Source organism: Phocoena sinus, chromosome 4 (genome assembly GCF_008692025.1).
Source record: "Phocoena sinus isolate mPhoSin1 chromosome 4, mPhoSin1.pri, whole genome shotgun sequence".
In the NCBI taxonomy this organism is placed as follows: domain Eukaryota; kingdom Metazoa; phylum Chordata; class Mammalia; order Artiodactyla; family Phocoenidae; genus Phocoena; species Phocoena sinus.
Window position 1 is genome coordinate 99,495,457 of NC_045766.1, and position 27,560 is coordinate 99,523,016.

A 27,560-nucleotide genomic window follows, 5' to 3' on the forward strand; every position below is an offset into this window, starting at 1 on the left:
TTGCAAATCTGATTTTTGAGTCCCCACGTGTTCACATTTATTTTTGAAACTGATTCAGAGTAAGCAGTGAGGAAGTCTCACAAAATTGACAAAGCAAGAAGGTGAGGAGAGCTATTTACCCCATCTTTGCCATTTACCTTGAACCTAACACATGGCATGCAACAGAGAGCAGCTCAGGTAAAAATGTCAAAAGAGGTGTTTTATATATAGCATTATATTTAAAGCATAGGTAGACAAACGAAGATGGTGTTTCAGAAGGACATCCCTTCAACAATTAAAGAGCTTCCAAGACTAACCACAAAGGAAGTATTAGGAAGACCTTCAACATTGATTTTTATTTTTAGAATTTATCTATTTCTATATCCCACATGCTGCCTGTTTCCTATTTTTCTCCTTTGTAGGCTTTGCTTATAACTGAAAAACTTCTTAGTTTAAGGCATATATCTGAGTTTGGCCTAGAATCTAATCTATACATATGAATTACTTCAGTAATGAAAAATATTATCAAGTCTTCCACAACTGACAGAAAACTGCTAGAAAAATGTAAGGTAGAATTTTTGATCTAATCATACTCAACCTAAGATGTTACTTTCTGAGTATAATGAATATGCCTTTATATTTTATAAATAAGTCTAGTTTTCAAGACACATTGTAATGTTTGGATCTTATGTAAATTTAAGATATCACATGATGTCAGATAGTTATTGCTGTGAAGTAACAGGGAAGACTGGACCAGTGCAACTTCCATATATTATTACACCATCATTATCAGTGCATAATTCTGTTTCTCAATGCCTTTATTACTCTGATTTTCTTTGTTTAGGGTAAGCATATAAGCCACTAAATGTGTAAAGGCAAAGGTGTCATAAGTCATCAGTCTAAGACCCTATGTATAATCAATACTCTATGGCATATAAAATGTTCTACCCACTTTCAAATACTGTTTGATTATAGAAATAAATCAAAGAAATAACTAGATAGAGCAAAGAGAGCAAGCTTAGTTTAGGGTATATACCTGGTAACATATTTCCAAGAGGGACATTAATTCTTTTCAAGGAGGCAGAATTTGATTTTAATAGGGAAGAATACGATGGAGAAGAGTTTGATTCAAAAAATATAATTTCACTTATGTCTTTCTAATTTCTCCTTTCTTTCTCCATCCTCTTTGCTTCTCTCAGCCCCCCTCCCCACTCTTCCTGCCTTCTCTCTCCTGAGATTTTCCTACTTCATTGGATGACTACTATTTGAAAAACATTGCAATAAATATATGAATATACTTGCTATTCAACTTTCAGCCAATTACTTCCTGGTATTTTTCTCTATTTGAAACTAAGAATAATAACCCTTTACTATGACCTTTCTAGAAATGTAAAAGGTCATATAAATAATTGACAACAATTACATAAATACTGATTTCAGGCTTGTCTGCTTTCTGGTTCTCATGATTCAGTGATTCTCTTATTATTGCAGTTAGTGTAAAAATACATACCGCAAAAATATTGCTCCTTGATAGCACAGTGTGACATGAATGCAAAGAAACTATTTTATATAAGACATAACCATGTATCTCATTTAAATTTGATTAAGGAAGTAACTGGGAACTAAATTAGCACCATCATTAGAACAGATTTTGTGATTCCTTGAATGACATAGCAAATGTCTTATGAGACCCTAAAAGTACTGTAACATATAAACAATTGGTAGAAAGCAAATTAATTTCTGCCCAGTAGGCATCAGCCTTTGGCCAGCTTTTTAAGGTACCATGATACAGGTCAAGGAAGGAAGTGCTTTCTACTCTCAAATTGATGTCCTAAATCTGAAGAGTCACTCAGCTATTAGGTGGCAAAGAAATACTTTAGGGTTCTGTTTTTTTTTTAATATGAAATAATAAAAACTTCTCATATCATTGCTTCATTCCTCTTTACACAAAATATAAAGAGAATTCTTGGGAAATAAGCTATAGTTGAATGGAAGAGGATAAAAATTACCTTAGAAATCATAGCAGTGATTACTGAAAAGTACCAGAGAAAGTGTACAGGGATCACTTATCCAAGTGATATAAGCCAGAAAAAGTGAGTTGAGTTAATTTCAGTTTGAGGGAACAAGTTTAGATCTATACATTTTTTTTTTTTTCGGTATGCGGGCCTCTCACTGTTGTGGCCTCTCCCGTCGTGGAGCACAGGCTCCGGACGCGCAGGCTCAGCGGCCATGGCTCACAGGCCTAGCCTCTCTGCGGCATGTGGGATCTTCCCAGACCGGGGCATGAACCCGTGTCCCCTGCATCGGCAGGCGGACTCTCAACTACTGCGCCACCAGGGAAGCCCTATACATTTTTTATGAAGCAATTGCTTTACACCTGACTTGTATTTAAGTCATGGAAACTGAACTGGGTTTTCTCTCCCATGAAGGTTGGAGGCAAATCTGGCTTAAAGCCTAGAAGAGGGCGCTAGATGTTCTTTTAGATCCCTCTCGGGAAAGTTGTTTTGTGTCTGTGTTATAGAAACACCATCTTACTTCTATCAGGCTCAGTGGCTAAATGACAAGGGCTGTCATTTTTACCAGTGATGTTGAATAATTCAAGTCACTACTGATTTGTAATGTCATTTCTGCCAAATATACCTAAATCTACCAAGATTTGTCATTAAGAGTTAAGTTTGTCATTAAACTACAAATCGTCTGTTCATCTCTTCAATTCCAGTCACTGAAATATTAATAGACATGAATGCTATATTTTTATATTTGCAGTTAACTCTGAGAGCTCAGTTTATATAGATTTTTATTTCCATTTATTTGCAACACCACCATCACTACTACCACCAACAATAAAATTCGTGTGCAACTGATACCATTTTTTTTTCCTAGGGAGAAAAAAGGTGGCATAACACTCATTAGAATTAAAATTGCTAGTTTTTATTTCATATAATTTTGGTTCCTACTTATCAGTGGCATTGCTGGCTACAAAGTCTGAAACCACTTTAGTAATTATCCATTGATAAAACCAAATGACACTAAAGCATATTTATGGTTGTTACTTTTTGTATGTTATAACTAAGTAGGCAAGGGTAACTGAAAGGCAAAGAAAAAATGTCAGTGTAATAATTTTAGGCTTTGATGGAATAATTTTTCTAAGAAAAACAAGAAATGTGCATGATGGGATTTTGTTTCCATTGTATTTCTTAGTTTTTCAAATGTTTCCATTATTCTGCTGTCTGGGCCAGCCCTCCTGAAAATATTGGTGTCATTACCACAATTTGTAGCATAAGTATTAACTGTGATAAGAAACACAAGAATTACGATAAAAACTCCAAGAATCAATATCCTAATTCCTTCTTGCTAAACACATATAAAATATAAACTGGATTTGCATGCCTCAGGTACCAGGGAGGAAGACAGCTGAATATTTTACAAAATGACAAGAGTAAAATAATTTATGATTATAATAATACCAAGGATAATACACAAAGTGATTTACTAAACTTTGAAATTTCATTTTAAAATGCTCAATATCCTTTATTGTGTTTTTCCTCATTGATAAAATATGGCTTTGGTCAGATTGATATTTTTAGGGAAAACTGCATGTTAATTTTCTTTCTCAAAAATTTCTTCCAGATTTGCTACTTTCTGGCCTTTTTTCAAATAATTTTTCTTTAGTGAAATGGAACTTTAAATCTCTGTAAACTTACTCAGATATAAAATTACTTTTTCAGTTAATAACACTCAGTTTTAAATTCTTTTTTCTAGCCAGTTCCAAGTGGTAAAGTGGCTTAAGTTCATCCCTGTTTTATTCTTGAGTTATAAATTTGGGACCTGGTCTCTAGTTTTCATTTATGACAACGCTTTCCTAGAAGAGGCAGCACTATGCTGATTGGGTGCTCAGTTTACAGATCCTTCTTCTACTTCCTTTATATTATTTTCAGAGCATTAGGTATCACAAATGTGGTTCCTGCATTTTAAAAAGTTACTTGCATTTCTGTTCAACAATATATTTTAGAAATATTTATTTCTGTATTGTTCTGTCAATTGTAAGCACAATCCTACTGCTGTATATGGTGGCAGAAAAATTCACCTGAAATACCTACCAGCAGGAGTCCTGGGGGGCAAAGATCCTCTCCCTGGCACTGGATGCGGGGCCTGGAGGCTATTTAAAAACCCTGCCCTCAGGAAGCTGGGGCAAAACGTTTCCACCCCAATGGCCGGGAAGGATCCTTTTAAGAGATAAAAATTGACATTAATCAAAAAGTATTCTTTGTGGAAAAGTTGTTGATCATTTAATTGGAACAAACCTATAATCAACAAAGAAATCAAACCTTACAAGGAAGCTATGAAATTAAAAGGAATGGAATGCATTTTTATTCACAAATTTAAGAAATAAACCTAGTTTTTTGAAAAGAAAGTTACTCTTAACTAGTTACAATTAAAGAGGGTTTAGAAGCATCAGAATGTTCAGATGAAATTTCTAAATCTACATTTGACAGAATATATACAGAATTCATCTCTACATGAGCTAAAGATACCCAGAAAATAGCCACGATAGGATCTGGGATTTGTGCTGCACTAGAAGAAGCAGTGATTTACTTTAGGTGTAACAGTAAGACAGCTTAAAATGAGGAAAGCTTCTATACCACTCAGTAATTACACATGTTTTTGAAATAGTGGTAAGAAAAACAACATACACATTTCTTAATTTGCTTCACTTTTCTATTAGGGACAAGACATGAGAGTTTGCAAAGGTAGAACCACATGCTTTTTCATTTTTAAGAAGGCTATTGAGAGAGAAGCAAAAAAAAAAAGTAAACTACTTGGATGCTTATCCATAAAATAATATAATGAATCACAGAATAAAAGAATATCAGAGCTGAAAAGGACTCTAGAGATCATCCAGTCAAAACAATCTGGTTTTTTTGAGACCAGCAAACTGAGTCGGGGAAGTGATATCACATGGCTGGTGGACTCCCAGTACAAAGTCTTTCCACTATAGATTAAAAATAAATGAGTCATTTCCTATATGGGAGATTGAGATCCCCTGAATACGAGTTAGAAACTTAGCACTTTGGAATAGCGGCATTACATTTTGGTGTCTCAGTGACCTGAAAGCTACTAAAATCATTCAGAAGAAAATGTAATATACATGCAATATTAGTGCATGGGCAGTACTGGTAATTGATACAGTATATCTAAGTTTAAATCACAGTAATACCCTAAAAGCAAGTTACACTGATAGTTGTAAGAAATGCGTCTCATTCGAGACCTCTGAAACCCCCATCAGGCACAGCAGTTTTCATATATAGAGACCCAGTTCAAATTTAGCAAGTCCTATATTTTTGAAAAGACTTTGCTCTGTTCTTTGACACAAATTTTGCACCTAAAATAAGTTAAGATTTGATTTTCTTTGAACTTTGACCAGGACTAAAGGGATGTGGTATATATACCATTCTGTCTATATCTTGCTTCTATGGAGAAAGTTGTTGCTAAAGAAAAAGCAGCATTTATTAGATCTTTAGAGATGTGTTTATGAAAGAGCAAAGTTACAATGAATGTTTTCATGGGTGAGGCCTATATCTTGTGCACTGGATTAAAGAAAGTATAGAAAGAGTGTCTTATACTGTGCATAAACTGGTTTTGTTGTGTATTTTACGGGGCTTTAGTAAAATGGCCCAGTAGAGCTGGAGTCCCTTAAACATTCAGAGGTGTGGCAAAAATGCCAAATGTAAGCCAGAGAGTGCTCTGAGGTAACTTTCCATGAACAGTGAAATTAACTACTCTTTTATTACTACATGGGATATTTATCACCGAGCATAAAGTTAACATAAGCCTGTGTGCAGTGTTGCCCACGCAAGGCATTTCCCGCACTGCAATGTTTCATCATCATCTGCGAAAACACTCATCAATGTAAGCAGCTTCACTGAATACCACGTGGAGATAATTATATACATATAAAGCATTCTTATTTAAAGTTACAAAAGAAATGGGGATTTTACAACAGGGAAAATAATTACAAGAAATTCAGATTTTATTACATGCTGTGAAAAACAAAAATGATCTAATTTTAGCTGTGGATTTACTGAAGTCAAGTAATCAGAAGCCTGGTTCAAGAACACTAGATCATAAAGAAAAAGAATATCATCGTCATGAAGAGGAAAGTAAAAGAGACATAAATGTAATTATCTTAAAGGAAATCTGAAGGAAAACAAAAGCATGTAGAACAGTGACTCTAGATAATGTTTATCTGCTTCACATTTAGAGCTTTTTATCTGAGTTTTTGCTATTTTTGCCAACATTATTCAAAACTGTTAACTTAGAAAAGATGTCCATTATTTTAACTCCTTGAAAGAGACTAAATACAAATATTATTTTATTGCTACAATTACACTGATTACTACTTTTGTTGTTGTGATGGCCTGTCATCTTTAATAGCAGCTTTCATTTTCCTAAACTTGCTGCATCATTCATAATGGCTTTGTTATGTTTCTTTACTGCGGGTTAAAAGGTCTTTCATTTATTGTGGCATCTCTTCCTTAAGTAACTCATTTTTTATATCTGAAACAAAGAGAAAAGGTGGTGCGCATGAATATATATTCCACTGAGATATCACATTGTGTGATAATAACGCCTTATCAGTTTTCTTCTTAAGGTCAGCCATGTCGATAGAGATTGCAGGAAACACTACAGCTCTACATTTTGACAGTTCAATCAGGAAAACTGAAGTTATTCTTTGTTATAATTCCCTTATCTCTTAATTCGCAAGAAATTAAGTTCACAAACCTTTTGGAATTTGATATGAAATAATTTTTGTCTGATTTGCTCTATTTCTTAAGTTGCTGACCCCATCTGACTGGGTTTTTTTTAAAGTAATGGTGGAATTTATTAATCAATTACATTGTAGCTTAATAATAAACAACGTCTACTATCTATACCAGGAGAAATATAAATTTCCACGAGTATTTTGATTTTAGTTACTTTCAATAGCCTAAGTATTTGTTAATACAAATTAGATTTTTATGTGATGAGAGTATTCCTCTAGCCATTACAAGTTTGAAATGTAAAATGTGTCACTTCATACATGCTTTCCTTGAGTTAAATCTCAAATTCTTGAGTTTCCAATTTGTTAGTGATCTTGAGTTGCGGGTTAAAGAGAGACCAACATGTGACATTAGCATTATACTGTCTGTAATATAGAGTTACCAGATCACTAGGTGTTCTGTATTTTTACTTGCTAAACCTGGTAACCCTACTCTAATATAATTTCAAACACTTATGGATATCAGATGGATAAAAGACACTATTAACTACTGATATAAGGTAAGATTAACATAAGTCACTGGCTGCAGGGCTTGGTGATTTATGTCTTTCATTAACTCAGTGGTTCTCAATGCATTTAGGGAGCCTTGCACATTATGACTGTGGGAAGACATCACTGGTGTTTAGTGGGTGGAGTCAGGATACATGCTGAAGGCTTTGCAGTAAGTGGTATCCTGCCTGCACAAATGGGAATTCTCTCTCAAAATGCTGGTAGCACCCATTGAAAAACACTGTCCGAGAACAAAGAATCCTAAAAAAATGGTTGCTAATGAATAGGTCATATAATGAGGTAAAGAAACAGTGTGAAGACGTTGGTGTAGCCTGTATTCTGACATTAATGAATGGAGGACTGATCACTCAGATCATCTGAGAATAATCTTGCCTGTAGAGTTAGCAGTTTTCAAAGAATTATAATAAAATATATTTAGCACAAACTCAATGAAAAACAATCCCATTTTTCATTTGATATTGCAGCAATCTCTCTGAATAACTTTATATTAGAAATTAGATATCATTAAGAATTTGTGTAAAAGATAACAAACTATGACCTTAAACTCTTTGTGCCTCAACTTTCTCCTCTGTGAAATGAAAATAACTGACCCTACCTAACGGGGCTGTTTGTGAGGTTTAAATGTGAGTAAATTCTCATAAATATAAGATAATACTATTAGCCCTAATGTTTTTAAAAAAGAAACCTCTTTAGATGGGAAACAGAAATAAAGATTAATTAAATTTTCTAATGAAGAACTACCCCTCCCCCACACACATACACATATCCCAATAGAACAAATCCTTTTTTCGAAGATTACACATCAATAATTTAATTTTGATGCCGAAAAGTTTAATAAGGGCAGCATCCCTATAACATGAACTTTTGAGATTTGACTCTTCAAATTGTTTCCATTAGGCTGTATTTTTGCAGATAACCATTTGATCTACGTATAGACAAAGAATGCATAGTCTTAATTCAAGACAGACAAACAATTTAGAACTGGAAACTTAAAATACATGTATGCAGGGCTTCCCTGGTGGCGCAGTGGTTGAGAGTCTGCCTGCCAATGCAGGGGACATGGGTTCGTGCCCCGGTCCGGGAAGATCCCACATGCCGTGGAGCGGCTGGGCCCGTGAGCCGTGGCCGCTGAGGCTGCGCGTCCGGAGCCTGTGCTCCGCAACGGGAGAGGTCACAACAGTGAGAAGCCCGTGTACCGCAAAAACAAAAAAACCAAAAAAACATGTACACATATGTGAGTGTATTAAATAAATATAGAGTATGGAAACTCTGTCTTCAACTCCTAAATGAGTTATTTTTCAAGCACAATATGAAATGCAAGGATGATTTAATCTGATCTAAAAAGAGTAGATCACAAATAGTCACTGGGAGCAATACTAAAAACAGGGATTTACACATAACATAACAAACCTGGCCCTAATATGTTGCATTTTATGTATATTGTGCCTATGTGTGGTGTGATTATTATTTGAAAGCAAGTATTGAAATAAACTGAACTTACAAGCAGACCTAAATTGATAAAGTCTGTGTTATTAACATATAAATGAATATTATCTCAAAATATTTTAATTTCATTCCTTTAAATTATTTTGTGAGTGGTTTATAATAAATATAAAACTACAATAAATACAGTAAAATAGTAGATATATATGACATAAATTAGTATTCATATAGTAGAGATTTGGGGCTCAAAAATGTTTACTGTTAGGGACAAGACCAAAAATTTGGAGAGCTAAGAATTGAGTATGTATACATTCAGAGTAGAGATCCTTTCTTCACCCGTAAGTATCCAGTATAGAGTTCTGTAACTGACATATAGCAGCCTCTCCATAACTGTGTGGTTTTGGTTAACGATGGTATCTCTGAGCTACAGTATGAATGATTTCAAAGTTCAGTGATAACATAGTCTGTTAAACCAAATGCTATGTTGAAGGGCTGTGTTTCCTGAGAAATGCTCACTTCTGAACCTTCAGAGATTCTCTACCTCTTTCCCTATCTGTCTGTCTGCCTTCCTGCCTGTCTATCCATCTATCTATCTATCTATCTATCTATCTATCATCTGTCTAATTTCAGCTGTTCCTTCTTTGTCAGATTGTTTGTGTTTCCCTCCACTCCTTGTGTATCTCATGTATGTGCCTCTTTCTTCTTCTGTTACAATAATTTATAGCATTACACATTCTTTCTCTGAGAGAAGTAAAGAAAACCATAAGCTCATTAGTTTTGTTTGAACACATGCTTCCTAATTTTCTGTGATGGTGGATGAAGACTCAGACTCTAACAGTTACATCACCAGTGAAGAGGACCAGCAACCGTAAGAAGAGCTATTTTTATGTAAGGCATTGGAAGAATGACTCTTTCACTCCACTGAGAACTTTATTTTTGGTCTCTTTATGTAAGCATGCAGTCTACAAAAAAGTAAGCTGCTCTGCCTAATTTGGTACAGAAAAGATTCCTGCTTATTGTAAAGCTTGAGACGGGCCAGCTGGGAACCCAACTTGGTCTCTTCTAAGTAGATCAGAAGATGCATAGAGTGCAAGCTGAATAAGTGGATACCTCAATGATGAATGAAAAGTGACAAATTGCTCCTTAGGCAAATATCTTGCTAGGATCTAAGGAAATACTCTGCCTGCTTACTTGCTTCCCAGGCCAGTGGCAACTTTCTAATGACTAGCCAAGAGCTAATTTTTAATTAGGCTTAGAATGTGAGAGAGAATCACTCTGTTTATGAATGACTCATTCATTTATCCTTTTATCCATTTATGGACTTATTCATTTATCCAGTAAATATTTATTGAAGCACCTTTTTTTACCTGGCACTATGACACATTTCTAGTACAAGAAGTGGAAATAAAATATTTTTTGATATGACACTATTATTTTCAGGAAATGATTCTAACTAAGCTAAGCCAAAGATGCAATTACAAAATTTTGCCCATTTCCTAAATTCTTATAAATGGAAATATGCCTACAATGAAATTAGTATTTTCCTTTTAGCACAGCTAATCTCCATGTAGATTCTTCGGCACCAAATACAATTAAAAGATCATGCAATCATTACTGCTTTGTTTTGGCTTCTTTTTTAATCCTTCAGGTCACTGCAATATGAATTTTATAGATTTCTCATCCTGTTGTTCAATAGGTCATAATAAAATTATTGAAGCAAAAAGGGCAGTTTCATGGCTAGATTTTTATGAGTTCATCTTCAGTGCTTTTAAAAAGAAATTTTCAGATTTTCCTGAGTTATTTTTAAACTTGTAAGATATGTGTGATAAAACTGTTATTGTAAATTATTTTTTAAAACTATAGCATTAACAAGGAGAATTAAAATATTTTGAAGCTGATTAAGAACAGTTATTGAAAATACATTTTAATTAATATTTAATACAGAAGTTCTTTAACTTTAAAAAAAAAATTAAAAAAATACCTAGTTTCCTAACCTGTAAAATTAACTTGGAGTAGAACTTCCCTAAATGTCCTTTAAGCTTAAAAGTCTGTTTACTTAATTTTTATTCTACTGCTACATTAAATGAAGCCTATATTTTCCCCAAATATGGGTTCTGTCCAGCAGTCTTACCTATGTTTATGTTCAGTAGCACCTGGAATTTTAATTATCAAAAAAGTATCCTGACTAAATTTGCAATCTGCCAGTACATCCATCAGGTTTACTAGTGAAAATGCCTAGGCTTGAGGGCAAGCAGAACTCTGACTCAATCATTCACCATATGATTAATCTTGGTTAAGTTATTTACCTTCTCTGATACTTAGTTTGTTCATTTGAAAAATGGAGCTAATAATAAACGCTTACATTGGTTTATTGTGGATCATCTAGAAGTGCCTATTAATGGCTGACAGTAAGTGTTTAATAAATGAGGGAAAAATATTTCTTCTCTTTAATTCCCTAAACTTGACCTATGATTTCATGTCTCCAGGCCTCCATGATATTTCTTCCTCCTGGAAGGCCCTCTGGCTTCTGTGAAAACATGCCTACTGAACCTGGTGAGAACTTGCTACTCCTCCTGCAGTGCCCCTGTTAACGTTGGTACTATAATAGAGGTAAAATGCTATCATAAGGACAGTATTTATTTGTTTACAATTTTATGATACCAAACTCCAATGCCTTTTGGGACCTGTCAAGTACAATATATATCAGGTTGGTGACAAAGGCACTGAGTCCAGCTGAAGGGTAAAAGTTCTGGCTAAGGACAATGAATTCAAAGCTTTAAAGAACCTTGTAGATATCAAATAAAACACACCTCTTAGCTGACTTCAGCCTGTGGGCTGCCAGCTGGTGACTTCTGGCTGACATGTTTGTCTTCCCCACCAGGTTGTGATTCCTTCAGAACAGGGATGAGTCATGCACATCTTATTCTCTCCTGTATAACCAATCCCAGAACTTGTGCATGGTAGGAGCTCAATGTAATAGTTATTGAGTTGAAGTAAAACCATCTTAGATCAAGAGTTCAGAGCTTGACTTTATCTGGATAAATAATAGACTGAATTTTCTTGATGTCAGAGCTTTTTAACCATGTATACTCTAATAATATAAATATCATCAAAACTGTATATAATTAGTCAAGCTCAACGACATTTATAACCTTCTACTTTAAATGCTTACGCAGAGCCAATGTTTAGGAACCAGGGACAGATTAAAATTCTAGAATTCTTTTCCTAAGAAGTGGTGATGCAGTGAACTGAAATTGAAAAGTGTGTCCTCCTGACTGAGGGCCTTGGTTGGCAGATGCCAACCCAGCCTTTTCTTTCTTGGGTCAGACTTTTAAACTATCTGTTCTTTAAAAATGCTTTACACTTCAGGTGCCAAGGAGTCAGCTAAGGAGCTGCTAAGAAGCCTTGTATGAAAGCTAGATCTATTTAGCTCACAGCTAACGTGTGCTATGATTAATATTTATGAACTATGGGTATATCTGTCACATTACTAAAGGGAGGGTTGCACCTTTAGCACACCTGATAAAGAGGTCATGAGGCAGGCTGCATTTGCCTTTTTGTAATTTTCCAAGGCTGCCTACAGACCAGACTGGCCACTCGTTGCTAGCATGTATCCTGCTGTCAGGTACATCACATTGTTGCTCTATTCTGTACAAAATAAGAATTTAGTTTCACTGCCAGATATTGATGATAACACCCTTGGCAGTGTTATCTACAAAAAATGTGTTAGTACCTACCAGGCATTTCTCAATTAAGGTTAAGATATTTAAATTCCTTTCAGTTTTGTTGGCTTTTTCAGGTCAGAATCATACTCATTTGGTATCTGTATGGTGTGGAGTAGATGGCAGGATAATTTGGTTTACTAATTACCATTCGGAAAATTGGATTGGTCTTGAAATAATCAGGGAACGCGATTGGTCTTGAAAATAATTGAGAGCAGCCAACAGAGAACAAAACTAATCAAGTCCCTAATGATTTTACAATCAATTCTGATACGTAAATGTATGCCTGGGGTGGCACCATAATGGCAATGGTGGTGGCAAAGACACATCCACTTCTCCAGGAAGCTACTTTTTGCTTGAGGTAAGCATGTGGGATTTCTCTCCACGTCATTCCCTGCGACCATGCATGGTGGAAACACTTAGGAGGAATCCTCCCCGAGTAGTTCCAGTTCAGATCATGTCACTTTTCAGCTTCAAAATCTCTTTACTGCTGAGAACAACCCAATACATAAGAGTGGCTTCAAAATCTTTAGTTCAAACATACTAGAATATTCATTGTTCCTTTAATGTGTTGCTTACTCCCAGCACAAAGTGAGAATGCTGCCTCGTGGTCTGATCCATTCTAAATGCCCTGCCTAAGTGCCATCTCTTTTAAGAGACTTTTCATTTGTCACCTGCAGGAATAATTTTCAACCACAGGGCACAAGTGCTGGAGTCAGAGGGATCCAAGGTCAAACCTTATGTGCCGTAGCTTGTTGGATGACCATGAAGTCACTTCCACTTCCTGAGGCTCAGTTCCCATTTAGGTAACATGTGGAAATAGTCAGTTATGAAGACAGCTGTACAAAGGAGTGCTTATAAAATGCCTAGCACAAAATAGACAGTCAAGGAGGACCTCCCTACCCACCTTCTTGGCTATTTTCCTTCTCTCACATATAACACTATCACGTTTTTTTCCTTGCAGTATAATTCTTCCTGTTGATGACATATCTTATAATAAATTCCATGAAGAGCTTCTCATTTTTATATTTCCAACAGAACTTAGCATGCTATTTGCATTTAGGGGTCACTTGTGACGATAACTTTTAAAAACAGCAACTACAAAGCATATCTTCATCTTCCTTATTCATGACAATGTTATTGTTGGCTTTGATAACAACTTCTAAGTTGCAACGGGTTTAGCAGGTGAGTCAAAATATCATTAGAGTCATAAAAAGGTTGTGGGGCTCCCCTGGTGGCGCAGTGGTTGAGAGTCCGCCTGCCATTGCAGGGGACATGGGTTCATGCCCCAGTCCGGGAAGATCCCACATTGCCGCGGAGCGGCTGGGCCCGTGAGCCATGGCCGCTGAGCCTGCGCGTCCGGAGCCTGTGCTCCGCAACAGGAGAGGCCACAGCAGTGAGAGGCCCGAGTACAGCAAAAAAAAAAAAATGTTGTGACATGTAAAGCCACTCTCATTAGCTCCTATGTTCTTTATTAACAGACAGACAGACGGACAGTGAATCACACTAACAGCCAGATATGGGGGTCTCCACACATATCCTCTCATTCATTTCTTTCAGTCTTGCCTATGTGCCCTCTCATTTATGATTGAAGGGGCAAATAGAGAAGCTCTTGAGGGGAGAGCAATCTGAACTGTTTAAGCCCAAGAGAAAGGTGAGGCACAGAGCTAGAGATGACGTCTCTGGGGGCCTGACTCTCTTAGAAACAAGCCAGCAACTTCAACTGTGGCCTGAAACAAACTAATACCTGTGTTGGGCTCTATTTTCAAAGGAGAACCTAAATGTGAAATGAACTTGAAAAGAGTCAGGCATTATCCAGTTTAATGTATCTTTTAATTTTTATCGAGGCTATTCCTTTCTTTAAGCTTGATGCCTTTGAGGCCTATATTAATTTAAATTTCAGGTCCAATCTGAGATAACACTCATTCCTGATAAAAAGGGAGAACATGGAAACAGACTTAAAGAAGGCTGATTTTATTACTCTTAAGCCACATGAACTGGGCATGTTGAGACTGCCTGAAATAACATCTCCACTGACAATATTCCAGCCCCTCACTGTGCTACCACTTTCACGACTGTTTACCATTAGGTTATCCTTGGCGGGCCATTAGACTGAATTCAAAATGAGGATCCAAGTACATCTTGTTCTGTGAGAATTACTGAAGGAAATTCAGGGACTTCGTACAGAGAAAAAGTGAGAGAAAGAAGGCTGGCAGGCGTTGTTCACTGTTGAAAATGCTCCCATTAATTTGTTCTTCAGAGCTAGTTCCAAGACAATTTCAGACTCTTGTATCATAGATTACTGGTTCACTTAACATACATGCTTTTCATTACATTCTAAATATTGGCTTGGATGTAAATTTGGGTAGTTTGTGAAAATGTTCTGCTAGTGGTGCTCAATGACTATAGTTTCTTGGATACAGTGACAGTGTGAGAGAAACTGCAGCTTCTGACATGATATATGTGGACAGGAAAACATTTGGAAGCAGTTTGAGTGCATTTTATTTCTGCATGGGCTCTTTGGGCACCCAGCCACTATCAAAGCATCATTTAACAAATTATGGCGCCACAAAATATATTTTATGCTCTTGATGTTAGTTTCAAAAAAGGAACCAATAAGTGTCTGGAGTTAATACCTAAGAGAAGAACAGGACTGAGTTAAAATTAAGAGAACATTTTTATTGGCAAATGAAAAAAACTTACTGCTTTCAAAGTATTACATTCAATTTTATTGCTATTTAAATAGCTCATTTTGTGTACATGTTGTTGCCTTAGTACTGAAAGAAAAAGATGCTTGTTTATTGATACGTTTAAGAGGCCAAGTCATTTTATTATACAGTGGTGAATTTATCACCAAATTTACAGTTTCAGAGTTTAGAGAATAATGATGCACTTTCATTTACATTTGATTTATAAAAAAATCCAAAGAAAACAGCTCTCTTATTTACCCTTTAAATACTGGCACCTGTGCTCTTAAATGGAGAACATCATTATACAGTCTTATTGTCTGAGGCTGTGGGTAAATGTTGTGTCATATGAATCACCCTTTAGCACCAATAAAGTTGGGCCAGTGGAGAACTGGGGTGATGAAACTGCTCCCTGGAAGAAAGCTGTTCACCCATGTGAGGCAAATTTAGTGTGCTGGATGAGGTAATTTGCTAAATGGTACCCTGGTGCCCTAGAAGCCTTAATTCACTTCAGCTGAATGAGCAGTTGGATCAAACTCAATCATTGAGAGTTACGCATTCATACTCAAAGGCATATAGATCTCACATTGAATGTTAACTCCAGGGTAACGTGGGTACAGGGTTGGGAAAGTAAAAAAGAGTGCACTTAATTAGAAAGCTCCATACAACTACGGAGGCCTGCATGTCACAACTACTGAGCCTGTGAGCCACAACTACTGAAGCCCAAGCGCCTAGAGCCTATGCTCCGCAACAAGAGAAGCCACTGCAATGAGAAGCCCGCGCTCTGCAATGAAGAGTAGCCCCTGCTCACCTCAACTAGAGAAAGCCCGCGAACAGCAAGGAAGACCCAAAGCAGCCATACATACATACATAAATAAATAAATAAAAAGAAAGAAAGAAAAAGACTAACATGCTTCCAGCACATGCTGGTTATCCCACAAAAGGAACAACTTCAGTTCATATTTGGTGACTGAGGAATGTCCTGCATCTCTAGTCATGATCTGACCTCCTGATGGCAGAAACTGACGGTGGCTCAATGTCTATTTCCTTCTTCCTCGTTTCAGAACCTCTGATTTTTTAGCTGGTACTTGCTGGTCAGAATAAATAAAATATTTTTTCAGCTTCCTTAGGCATCCAGATGAGGCTATATGACTAAGTTCTGACCAATGAGTGTAATAGGAAGTGCCCTTAAGTGGAGGAAATATGACCGTGGCTACCCTTTCCTCCTTCTTGAAGCACTGAGCTAAGCAACCATCCTGGACTGTGTGCTGAGGATAGCCACTCAAGGAAGGTGCTGAGTCTTTGAGAATCATGAAGGCATCCTTCCAGCTATCGATTGCCTACCTCTGGATGTTGCTCATGTGTGGAGAAATAATTTTATTCTTTTGATCCACTGTTATATGGGATTTTCTGTCACTCCCAACAGAATCTAACCAATAAACTGATAGTTTAATTTGTCCTCCTTTAACATGCTTGGTCCCTGAATTAACTGCATCAATATCCTGTGATGACTTCATCTCACACTTTGAATTTGAAACAACCTTCATAATTATCCTTCTGGCTATTCTAGAGTATTATTCTACATAGTAAAAACTAATGCATGACTGAATGACTCTTATCATATACTTTCTAACCATTATTTAGATATAAACCTTTTACTTTTGATGAATTCTGATTGATAAATGGAAACATCCCATGGGTCATTTCTAATCTAATTTTAATGTCAGTTTTATACACAAATGCATTTTTATTTTCATTTTCAACAATAAAACAAAGTATATAGATTAAATAAAGACGGTACACTTTGAATTTAGGAAAACAAGTAGTCTTCTCGAATTGAATTCTTCTTCCAGTTAAGTTCCATTGGGATCAACTTGAGGGCCAAAAGTATTTCTGACTCAAAGAATCCAAATTTGTCAAGACTTATAAGTCAGCGTGCACTTAGACTATTCTGACAGAAGACACTGCTCAAAGCTTGGGCTTCCAAGCTTTGAATGTTAGCTGCTCAGGCTGGTTGGTGAGTGGATGGGGGAAAAGCGGGAGGGGTACAACTCTTTAGAGGATGAGATTGATATACTTTCTCCCACAATGATGCCATCTCTACCACACGTAGATGTAGCTGTTCCCTGGATTACTAAAGGGAAAAATCCACTGACAAACTTTGTGTGAAATCTAGAAATTTCTTGAAAACTTCATAGAAATCTAGGATATTTAGATGGAACCCATTTGCCATTGACCCCTTCTATAGAGGATAGGTGCTTTGCTCTTGGAAAAAAAGATCTGATAGAAAAAATCTTTCAGATAGCCAACCTATTCAAAACCCCCAATTCCTCAAGATAGCAAGGATCTAAGAATCACAATTCCTATAATCCATCCCCTAACACACACACCCCTTTGGATTCCTTAACTCAGTGAATGGACTTGACCATTCAGCTAATTTCTAAGTTGGAAACTTGACGATCATTTAGACTCCTGTCTCACAATCACCTTCCTATTCTAAGGGGTGGTGTCCTGTGAAATCTATGTAGTAAATATCTTTCTTGGTCATCTCTTTCTTTCCATCATCACTGAAATTGCACAATCTTAGTTAAGTCCAGCATTATTTGATACTCTGGATTACTGCCATCACTTTTTCCTTGGCTTCCCTAACTCCAGTTTAACTTCTCACCAATCCCCTTTATATTCAGCTGGCAGAAGGATATTACTAAGCTCCGAATGTGTTTATGTGATTTCCCTGCTTAAAACCTTTAAGGGCTCCCCACAGATTTAAGAATAATGCTTATAATTTAAATTACACTGTAATGCACAAATATATTCTTATTAAAATTTAAATAACTTAGAACAATGAAAATTCCCTTTTTATTATTCATCTAATCCCAGCCCCTGCTGCTATCATTTTGATATGGGCCTTCTCAGATGTTCTTGTATGTGATGTAGGTTAACATACATAGATAGGAAAATCAACAGTTTCATTTTGTGCATTTTTTAGCCAAATGAGATTATACAACATATCTGGCTCTTAACTTGATTTTTTTATGTTTAAACTTGATTCTCTGTTTTTGAGACCCCTCATGATATTGATCTACCGCCATCTTTTAACTGCCTCATAATATTCACTAGAGCAAATATGCAATAATTTATCTAACCATTTTCTTCCCAGTGAGTATTTAGGTTATTGTGTGGACATCTAGAATAGTTACATAGTTGTGGAGTTCTGGAGTTGAACAATATGTTCATTTTAAAATAAGATACTTTCAAATAGTCCACCAGAAATCTATGTCAATCTATACTCCTATCAATAGTGAATGACAAGTACATTCTTATTTTCCCATCTCCTCCCTAGCACTAATATTATTAATATCCTCATTTTTTGCTAATTAAATAGGTAAAATGATTTAATTTTGGTTTTAATTTGGATATTACTGGATACTCATGAAATGGAATATATTTTCTCATTTTTTATTGATCATATTTGTTTTTATGCCAATTGTTCATATTTTTGCCCCATTTATATAATGGGGTCTTTAAATAATGATTTGTCGCAATTCATCATATAATTTCCATATTAACCCTTTGTTTAACAAATATTGCAATTTTTCTCTCTGTTACTTTCAACTTGTCAATCTCTCTGGTCACATCTACCAACATTGGTTTAATACACCTTCTGCTCCCACAATAAGAAAACACTTGTAGGTTTGTTTCACACTTCTTCCTACGTGCTTTTTCTGCTAATAATAAATGTTTTCCTCACCTGTCTAACCAAGTTAACTCTAGTCATTCTTCAAGACCCTGCTTAAGTGTTACTTCCTCTAGGAAACCTTCTTTTATTCTCATTCTTCTTTAGATAGATCCAGTGTGCTTACCCTCAACCTCATTCACTCATCTATCACATATTACTGTACTCAAGTATTAATCCTCAACTTCTCTGTCACTTCTACTAGACTTACATACTCCTTAGGAGTACAGACTGAGCCTTTCTGCATTAGTATCTCATTACCTGCTTAATATAGGCTTGTTGATTGACTGACTCTATAAATTCAACTTTTAGGATTAGATTGTTAAAACCATCCCTCTATTAGATAATGAAATCTTAGATTGTTCTGAGAGGAACCCACAGTTCTTTCTCAAAGTAATTAAATGAATACCTTCTTCTACGTTGCTTAAATAAAAAGAGGGGTGAAAAGTGGCTTGGTCCACATTACATGATAGGTTAATAAATAAAATGAAAGAAAAATGCCAGGGCTATCATTCAGGTAAGGGATCTTAGAATTGAGAAGAGCCTGGACATCCTGGACAGTTTTTTTGCTATTCTATTTGCATCTTTGTGACTATGCTATGTGTCAGTCTGTTTCATTGTTGGGTTTTCCTAACTAATATAAAATCAATATAAAATTTGTCTTCATAAAAACTTCCATCCACTGGTCTTAAAGTTGCATGTGACAACATAAATGATATCTGGAGAGACCTATTATTTTCCCTTCCATTTCTTCCTACATTTTTGACTGTAGGATAAAACATATTTTGATCTATCATACACTTATTTTAAAATCTTACCATCCTGGTTACCCTACTGTTGGAAAAAATATTACTTTGTCAATGTTAACTTTAAAATGTGTCATCTGGAACTGATCACAGTATACCAGATGTAGACTATAAAAGGGCTCTTTCATTCCTTAAATGTGGTCCTTTTCTTATATCAATGGAACCTAAAATGTAGTTCGCTTTTTTTGTGATAGTCATGCCCCACTGCTATCTATTATTAAGCTTGTGGCCAACTAAAATCCAGTGGTGTTTCCAGTTGACCTGCATTAAAGACTTCCTCTACTTAATATTATCTAAAAGCACACTGCTTTATATTTATTCTTTTAAGTTTCTCTTGCTGGTTTTGACCCTTGCGATTCATACTGAATTCTTTGTACACATATAAGAAGATTAAGAAGCTCCACCAGCACTCTCTACACTTTAAATAGTCCCAACAATTTCCAAATCAAGTCATTGGGAGGCACAGTTATTTAACAGAGACACAGTTAGTAAAAATCTGTGGTAAGAGCTTGGTATTATTCTTTACTAGAAACTTGACTGTTTCCTTACCTTATACTTAACTCAGGAGTGTTATACAGATAGGGGATATTGTTAAGAATATGTGGGAAGAAAGTAGAAAATTTAGCCTAACATAATTAAAGAGTATGAGCTTTAAAGTTAGACAGACATAGATTCACATCTTGAATATGCTACCTACAAGCTGTGTGATATTGAACAAGTTACTTAACATCTCTGAATTAAACTCCTTATTCGTGAAATGGGGAACTAATAATTATAATTAGCTCTGTAGTGTTTGTGAGAATTAATAAAACTACATAGGAAAAATGCATAGCATAGTATCTGGTACATAATAGGTATACAAGAGGCAAATGAGAAGGAAATCACACCAGCAAAGTTGGTCTTTCCTGAACTAGCTATACAACAACACAGAGGAATCCTAAAATAAAAAATTATCTCATACATTTATACATTCCTAAGCCTTAATATCTGGGAATTAGAAAGCCAAGAGCAATGTGGGATATCATTTACTATGATTATACTCCTTACGTGGCTATGGTCTTATATTATTATGAGTACCTTATAACCCAATAAGCACATTAAAGTATCAGTATAAAAACAAAGACAGAAAAGAGGAAAAGGGAACAACTAAGGGATTACTGTTTAAAGTGACATAGGCATTAATCAGAACTATATAGATTTTGGTCCAAGAAAGCTTCTACTTTAGATAAATTGCCAAGAAAGCTTCTCCTTTAGATAAATTGCCAAGATTAAAAGGATAGCTTGCATATATGCATAAAATGCTAACTGAAGGAAAAAAGCAAACCTGGATCAAAATAACCTCATGGTTTATGAACAGAAAGTGGTAGTAGAGGTATACTTAAAAGCTGCAACTGTGCTATACATTGCAATGGTGGTTATGAGTCCAGAGCAATTTTGCAAGTAAGTTTCACTGACCTACATTTCACATTGACCTTGATGTTTATAAATGCTGCAGGGCTTGGCAATCAGTCTTTTGTGAACTGAGAATTCACTTCTTTGTAGGATCTTAATGTTCAATCTCAATTAAAAGCTATTTAACAGCAAATTCGTGGTGAGTCGGAGTAACAGAAAAATTGGGGTCTAACGTGTGTCTGTTGTATAGTGTGAAATAGAGGAAAGAGTTTTATTACAAATTTCAAGGCAGACTTCCTTTTGGTTCTAGGGAAATAAGCTTTATGACTTACATGTAATTTTTGTCCTTTGAAGGTTACATCATAATGAAATATTAAGAAAATATGGCATTTGAGATGATAATTCAGTAGCCAGGTCACCGAGAGACTGATTTTTCTAAAAGTACAAGAAATTAGCTTGCAAGTCTGCTTCAGAATCTATCAACTAACACTTAAATTTTGGAGAAACTTTAGAACTTTTAAAAAGTAGTGTTTTTCTCTTGAATCTTCTTTGTGTCTACCCCTATAATCCCATTTCTGCCATCCTACCTCTGGCCCTAACTACCCTTGATTTTGACTATTGCAACAGGCTGCTAATTGGTCCCTTTGCTTCTACTCTTTCCCTGTTAGGGTTTACTGAGTTTCCCAGCCATCCTGGAAGCAAAAGTTTCTAACAAGTGAGACTGCTGCCCCAAATGACAGCTTCCTACTGTGACATATGTGATAGGTTTATATATGATAACATAATCTGACCAGGGCTCTGCCACCGTGTGTCAATTCTGTTCATCCACAGAGTCTACCCCTGAATTTAGGCTTTCAGTTTCAAACTCTTTTTCCATGACTCTGTAGGTGAACTCTTTTAGTATGACCTTTCTCTGGTTGACCCTTTAGCTCTTAATAGAATCTGAGGATAACTTCTCTGCTGCTACATTCTGGCTTCTAAATTGGTAGAAAATTATTTCCTAGAAATCTGGCCTGAATTTGACCTCTAGTTTATCCTAGCAATTATGCACAACATCCTCTTCAGGAAGAACTGTCATCTCTCCATTCTTCAAAACTTTCTATTATATTTTGGGTAGAGTTAAAATATCATGGTTTAGCATTTAAGGCTTTCCATAGTATGGCCTAACACACCTTTCCAATTTATATTCTACCTCCTCCCCATCTAAACCTAATGCTTAAGGCAGACTGAGATGCTCTCATCTTCAAAATACAGGAATGTTCTTGCTCTTGTACCTTTGCTCACACTGCTTCTCCCACCTGGAATGTCTTCCATACTGTCTCCTTGCCTTTTCAAATCCCAGGTATCCTTTAACTCCCAACAGATCTTTTTCTCCATAAAGTTTTCCAGACCACTCACTTCTATGAATCCCTCATATTATATTTGTATCACAGATTTTATTTATTTATTTTAACATCTTTATTGGAGTATAATTACTTTACAATGGTGTGTTAGTTTCTGCTTTATAAAAAAGTGAATCAGTTATACATATACATATATCCCCGTATCTCTTCCCTCTTGCGCCTCCCTCCCTCCCACCCTCCCTATCCGACCCCTCTAGGTGGTCACAAAGCACGGAGCTGATCTCCCTGTGCTATGCGGCTGCTTCCCACTAGCTATCTATTTTACATTTGGTAGTCTATATATGTCCATGCCACTCTCTCACTTTGTCCCAGCTGACCCTTCCCCTTCCCCATATCCTCAAGTCCATTCTCTAGTAGGTCTGTGTCTTTATTCCCATCTTGCCTCTAGGTTCTTCATGACCATTTTTTTTTAGATTCCATATATATGTGTTAGCAATATGGTATATTTTTTCTCTTTCTGACTTACTTCTCTCTGTATGACAGACTCTAGGTCCATCCACCTCACTACAAATAACTCAGTTTCATTTCTTTTTATGGCTGAGTAATATTCCATTGTATATATGCGCCACATCTTCTTTATCCATTCACCTGTTGATGGACACTTAGGTTGCTTCCATGTCCTGGCTATTGTAAACAGAGCTGCAGTGAACATTGTGGTACGTGATTCTTTTTGAATTTTGGTTTTCTCAGGGTATATGTCCAGTAGTGGGATTGCTGGGTCATATGGTAGTTCTATTTTTAGTTTTTTAAGGAACCTCTATACTGTTCTCCATACTGGTTGTATAACTTTACATTCCCACCAACAGTGCAAGAGGGTTCCCTTTTCTCCACATCCTGTCCAACATTTATTGTTTGTATATTTTTTGCTGATGGCCATTCTGACCGGTGTGAGATGTTATCTCATTGTAGTTTTGATTTGCATTTCTCTAATGATTAATGATGTTGAGCATTCTTTCATGTGTTTGTTGGCAATCTGTATATCTTCTTTGGACAAATGTCTATTTAGGTGCTCTGCCCATTTTTGGATTGGGTGGTTTGTTTTTTTGATATTGAGCTGCATGAGCTGCTTGTAAATTTGGATTTATTTTAATTTTTAAAAATTCTACTTATTATGTGTTTTTTTTTTTTTTTTTTCTGTACACGGGCCTCTCACTGTTGTGGCCTCTCCCATTGCGGAGCACAGGTTCTGGACGCGCAGGCTCAGCGGCCATGGCTCACGGGCCCAGCTGCTCCACGGCATGTGGGATCTTCCCGGACCAGAGCATGAACCCGTATCCCCTGCATCAGCAGGCGGACTCTCAACCACTGCACCACCAGGGAAGCCCTTATTATGTATTTAAACCATAAAATTGTTGGTGGTAGCTGGGGTGAATAAAAATTAATAGTATGGCCCAGTAACAGTGCCAGTGGATTCTGCACATTAAAGGAATATATATATATATACCTATATATATATATATAAAATTAATTTTAAAATTATTATTTTTAATGTGGAATTCAACAGGGTTTGATTCAACAAAAGCCATGGTAACTACATGATCCCTCTCTGGTCCTGCGTCCCAGAATAGAGAAAAGCCATTAGGGAGTAAAAAATGATCATAGCAAGCATTTGCTCAAGCAGGAAAGAAAGAACTTTGTTATTTTCAATAAACAGGTATATATTTTATATGTATTTTAGAAAGTACTAGGAACTACAGAAATATTATTTATAATAATTCAAGTTCAGAGTTTTTCAATATATACAGACAGAAAGAATATTCTTTCCAATTAAACAAAAATCTTGCCTCTAACCTTATGTCTTTAAAAGCATTTTTAACAATATATATAACATTTACTATATTCTCATTTCATCTTCATAATAGTCTTAATAATATAAATATATATTCAGCTAATCTTCCTAACAACACAATGAATAAAGAACTATTACATTCCAATCTCTTTGTATGGAAATGAAGAAATTTGCCCAAAGTCACCTAAATAAGCGGCCAATCAGGGAATCCAAGCAACTTGACTTGAGAGTCTGTGCTTTTAACTACTGCCAATGTATACAGAGTCAAGAACTTACTTTCATGTGAAATACTTCACTGGGGGTCGATAGGGCTCATTCAATATTTACTCTTACATTTGTTCATCCACTTATCCCTTTATTTTTTCATTTTTGTTCATTAATATAGCAGACACTCACTGAGCACTTATTATGTGCCATATATTGAGATACATCGTGGAGAACCCCTGTCTTTATGTGGTACTTGGGGAGACAAATGTGTACAAACTAATAAGGGCAAAAACTGTGGTTTAGGTGCTATGTTAGATATTTGAATAGGAAATAAGAGGAAAAAATAATTTTAAATAATCAAATAAATCTGAGTAGCGGAAAAAAGGGAAGTCATAATACTATGTGGTGGAGGGAAGTCTTGATTTGAACCTAAGAAGGAAAAGTATTTGCCAGTGAGAAAGAGGAGAGGAACATTCCAGGCATAAGGAGCTGCTCTAGAGACCTTTATGGTTGAACAGAGCTGAAGTATACACAGCAATCAGCAAAACTCATCCTAGAAAGGAGGCAAGTGCCAGATCAATGAGGCCTTGAATCCTCTGCCAAAGAACGTGGACTCTCTCCATCAATCTGTGGAAAAACTTGAAGAGTTTTAAGCAGGGGAGTAGTTTTATCTATTTTTCATTTTATAAAGATTATTCCTACAGCAGTGGGTAGGATGAATTGGAGGATAGCAAAAATTGAGGCAGAGATAAAACTTATGTGATTCTCTATAATTCAGGAGAGAAATATGAGAGATTTAACCAAGTTAGTAATGGAGATGAAAGGCAGGGCATTGATATGAGAGTGAAGAAGTTAGAAACAAAATGGCTTGGTTCTGGATTAGATGTGAAGAGTAAGGGAAAGGGACAATCTGTGATAACTCTGGAGTTTATGCTGGGGGAGAAGCATATTTGGGAAAAAAGACTGTGACTTCTGTTTGGGACACACTCCATTTGAGCTGTGCATTTGATAACTAGATGTATAACAGCAGCCATCTATTGCATATTTGGAACTCAGGAGAGTGATGTTGGCTATAACTATGAATTGGGTAATCCATGAATGGTCATCGATGGCCACAGTAAAAAGAGAAGAGGGTTGATGGCTGAATATTAGACTCTACCAACATCGAAGGGCAGAGGAAGGGGAGGACATGACAAAGAAAACAGCTAGTCAGAGGAATAAATGGAGAGTTGGGAGAGAAGGGTGTTAAGTAAAGTAAGAAAGGCTTTCTAGAACAGAATAGGCAAAAGTGGCAAGTGTTATAAAGATATATGAGATGACCAATACAAATACATGGTTGCTTAGGTAGTATAGTTATTTACACAATGTTGTGAAAATGACTGTACTACCCAAAGCAATCTACAGATTCAATGCAATCCCTATCAAATTACCAACGGCATTTTTCACAGAGCTAGAACAAAAAATTTTACAATTTGTTTGGAAACACAAAAGACCTTGAATAGCAAAAACAATCTTGAGGAAAAAACAAAACAAACAAAAGACAACAAACAAACAAATAAAAACGGAGCTGGAGAAATCAGGCTCCCTGACTTCAGACTATACTACAAAGCTACAGTAATCAAGACAGTATGGTACTGGCACAAAAACAGAAATATAGATCAATGGAACAGGATAGAAAGCCCAGAGATAAACCCATGCACCAATGGTCACCTAATCTATGACAAGGAGGCCAGAATATACAATGGAGCAAAGACAAGCCTCTTCAGTAAGTGGTGCTGGGAAAACTGGACAGCTACATGTAAAAGAATGAAATTAGAACACTCCCTAACACGATACACAAAAATAAACTCAAAATGGATTAAAGACCTAAATGTAAGGCTAGATACTATAAAACTCTTAGAGGAAAACATAGGCCAGAACACTCCATGACATAAATCACAGCAAGATCCTTTTTGACCCCCCTCCTAGAGAAATGGAAGTAAAAACAAAAATAAACAAATGGGACTTAATGAAACTTCAAAGCTTTTGCACAGCAAAGGAAACCATAAACAAGACAAGAAGACAACCCTCAGAATGAGAGAACATATTTGCAAATGAAGCAACTGACAAAGGATTAATCTCCAAAATATATAAACAGCTCATGCAGCTCAATATAAAAAAAAAACCCAACCCAATCCAAAAATGGGCAGAAGATCTAAATAGACCTTTCTTCAAAGAAGATATACAGACTGCCAACAAAACACATGAAAAACTGCTCAAGATTACTAATTATTAGAGAAATGCAAATCAAAGCTACAATGAGATACCATCTCACACCCATCAGATGGTGGTGAACATTCATCATCAAAAAATCTACATCAATAAGTGCTGGAGAGTGTGTGGAGAAAAGGTAATCCTCTTGAACTGTTGGTGGGAATGTAAGTTGATACAACCGCTATGGAGAACAGTATAGAGGTTCCTTAAAAAGCTAAAAAGACAACTACCATATGACCCAGCAATCCTACTACTGGGCATATACCCAGAGAAAACCATAATTCAAAAAGACACATGCACCTCAACATTCATCGCAGCACTATTTACAATAGCCAGGACATGGAAACAACCTAAGTGTCTATTCTACAGAGGAATGGATAAAGAAGATGTGGGCACATATATGCAATGGAATATTACTCAGCCATAAAAAGGAATGAAATTGGGTCATTTGTAGAGACATGGATGGACCTAGAGACTGTCATACAGAGTGAAGTAAGTCAGAAAGAGAAAAACAAATATCATATATTAATGCATATATGTGGAATCTGAAAAAGTCGGTATAGGCAGTCTTATTTACAAAGCAGAAATAGAGACACAGACGTAGAGAATGAACGTATGGATACCAAGGGGGAAAGACGGGGTGGCATGAACTGGGAGATGGGGATTGACATATATACACTATTGATACTGTGTATAAAATAGATAACTAGTGAGAACCTACTGTATAGCACCGGGAACTCTACTCAGTGCTCTGTGGTGACATAAATGGGAAGGAAATCCAAAAAAGAGGGGATATATGTATAGTTGATTCAC

At 36.1% G+C, this 27,560-nt stretch overlaps 1 protein-coding gene across 1 annotated transcript in view; it reads right to left on the reverse strand.

Annotated features, from left to right (window-relative positions):
- The window catches only part of EPHA6 (EPH receptor A6), an 863,031-nt gene that overhangs the window by 152,879 nt on the left and 682,592 nt on the right, over window positions 1–27,560 (reverse strand). Inside the window, exon 12 of the mRNA XM_032630346.1 lies at window positions 4,080–4,205. Coding sequence (XP_032486237.1) covers window positions 4,080–4,205 — 126 coding nt within the window. The remainder of the gene's footprint in view (window positions 1–4,079; window positions 4,206–27,560) is intronic.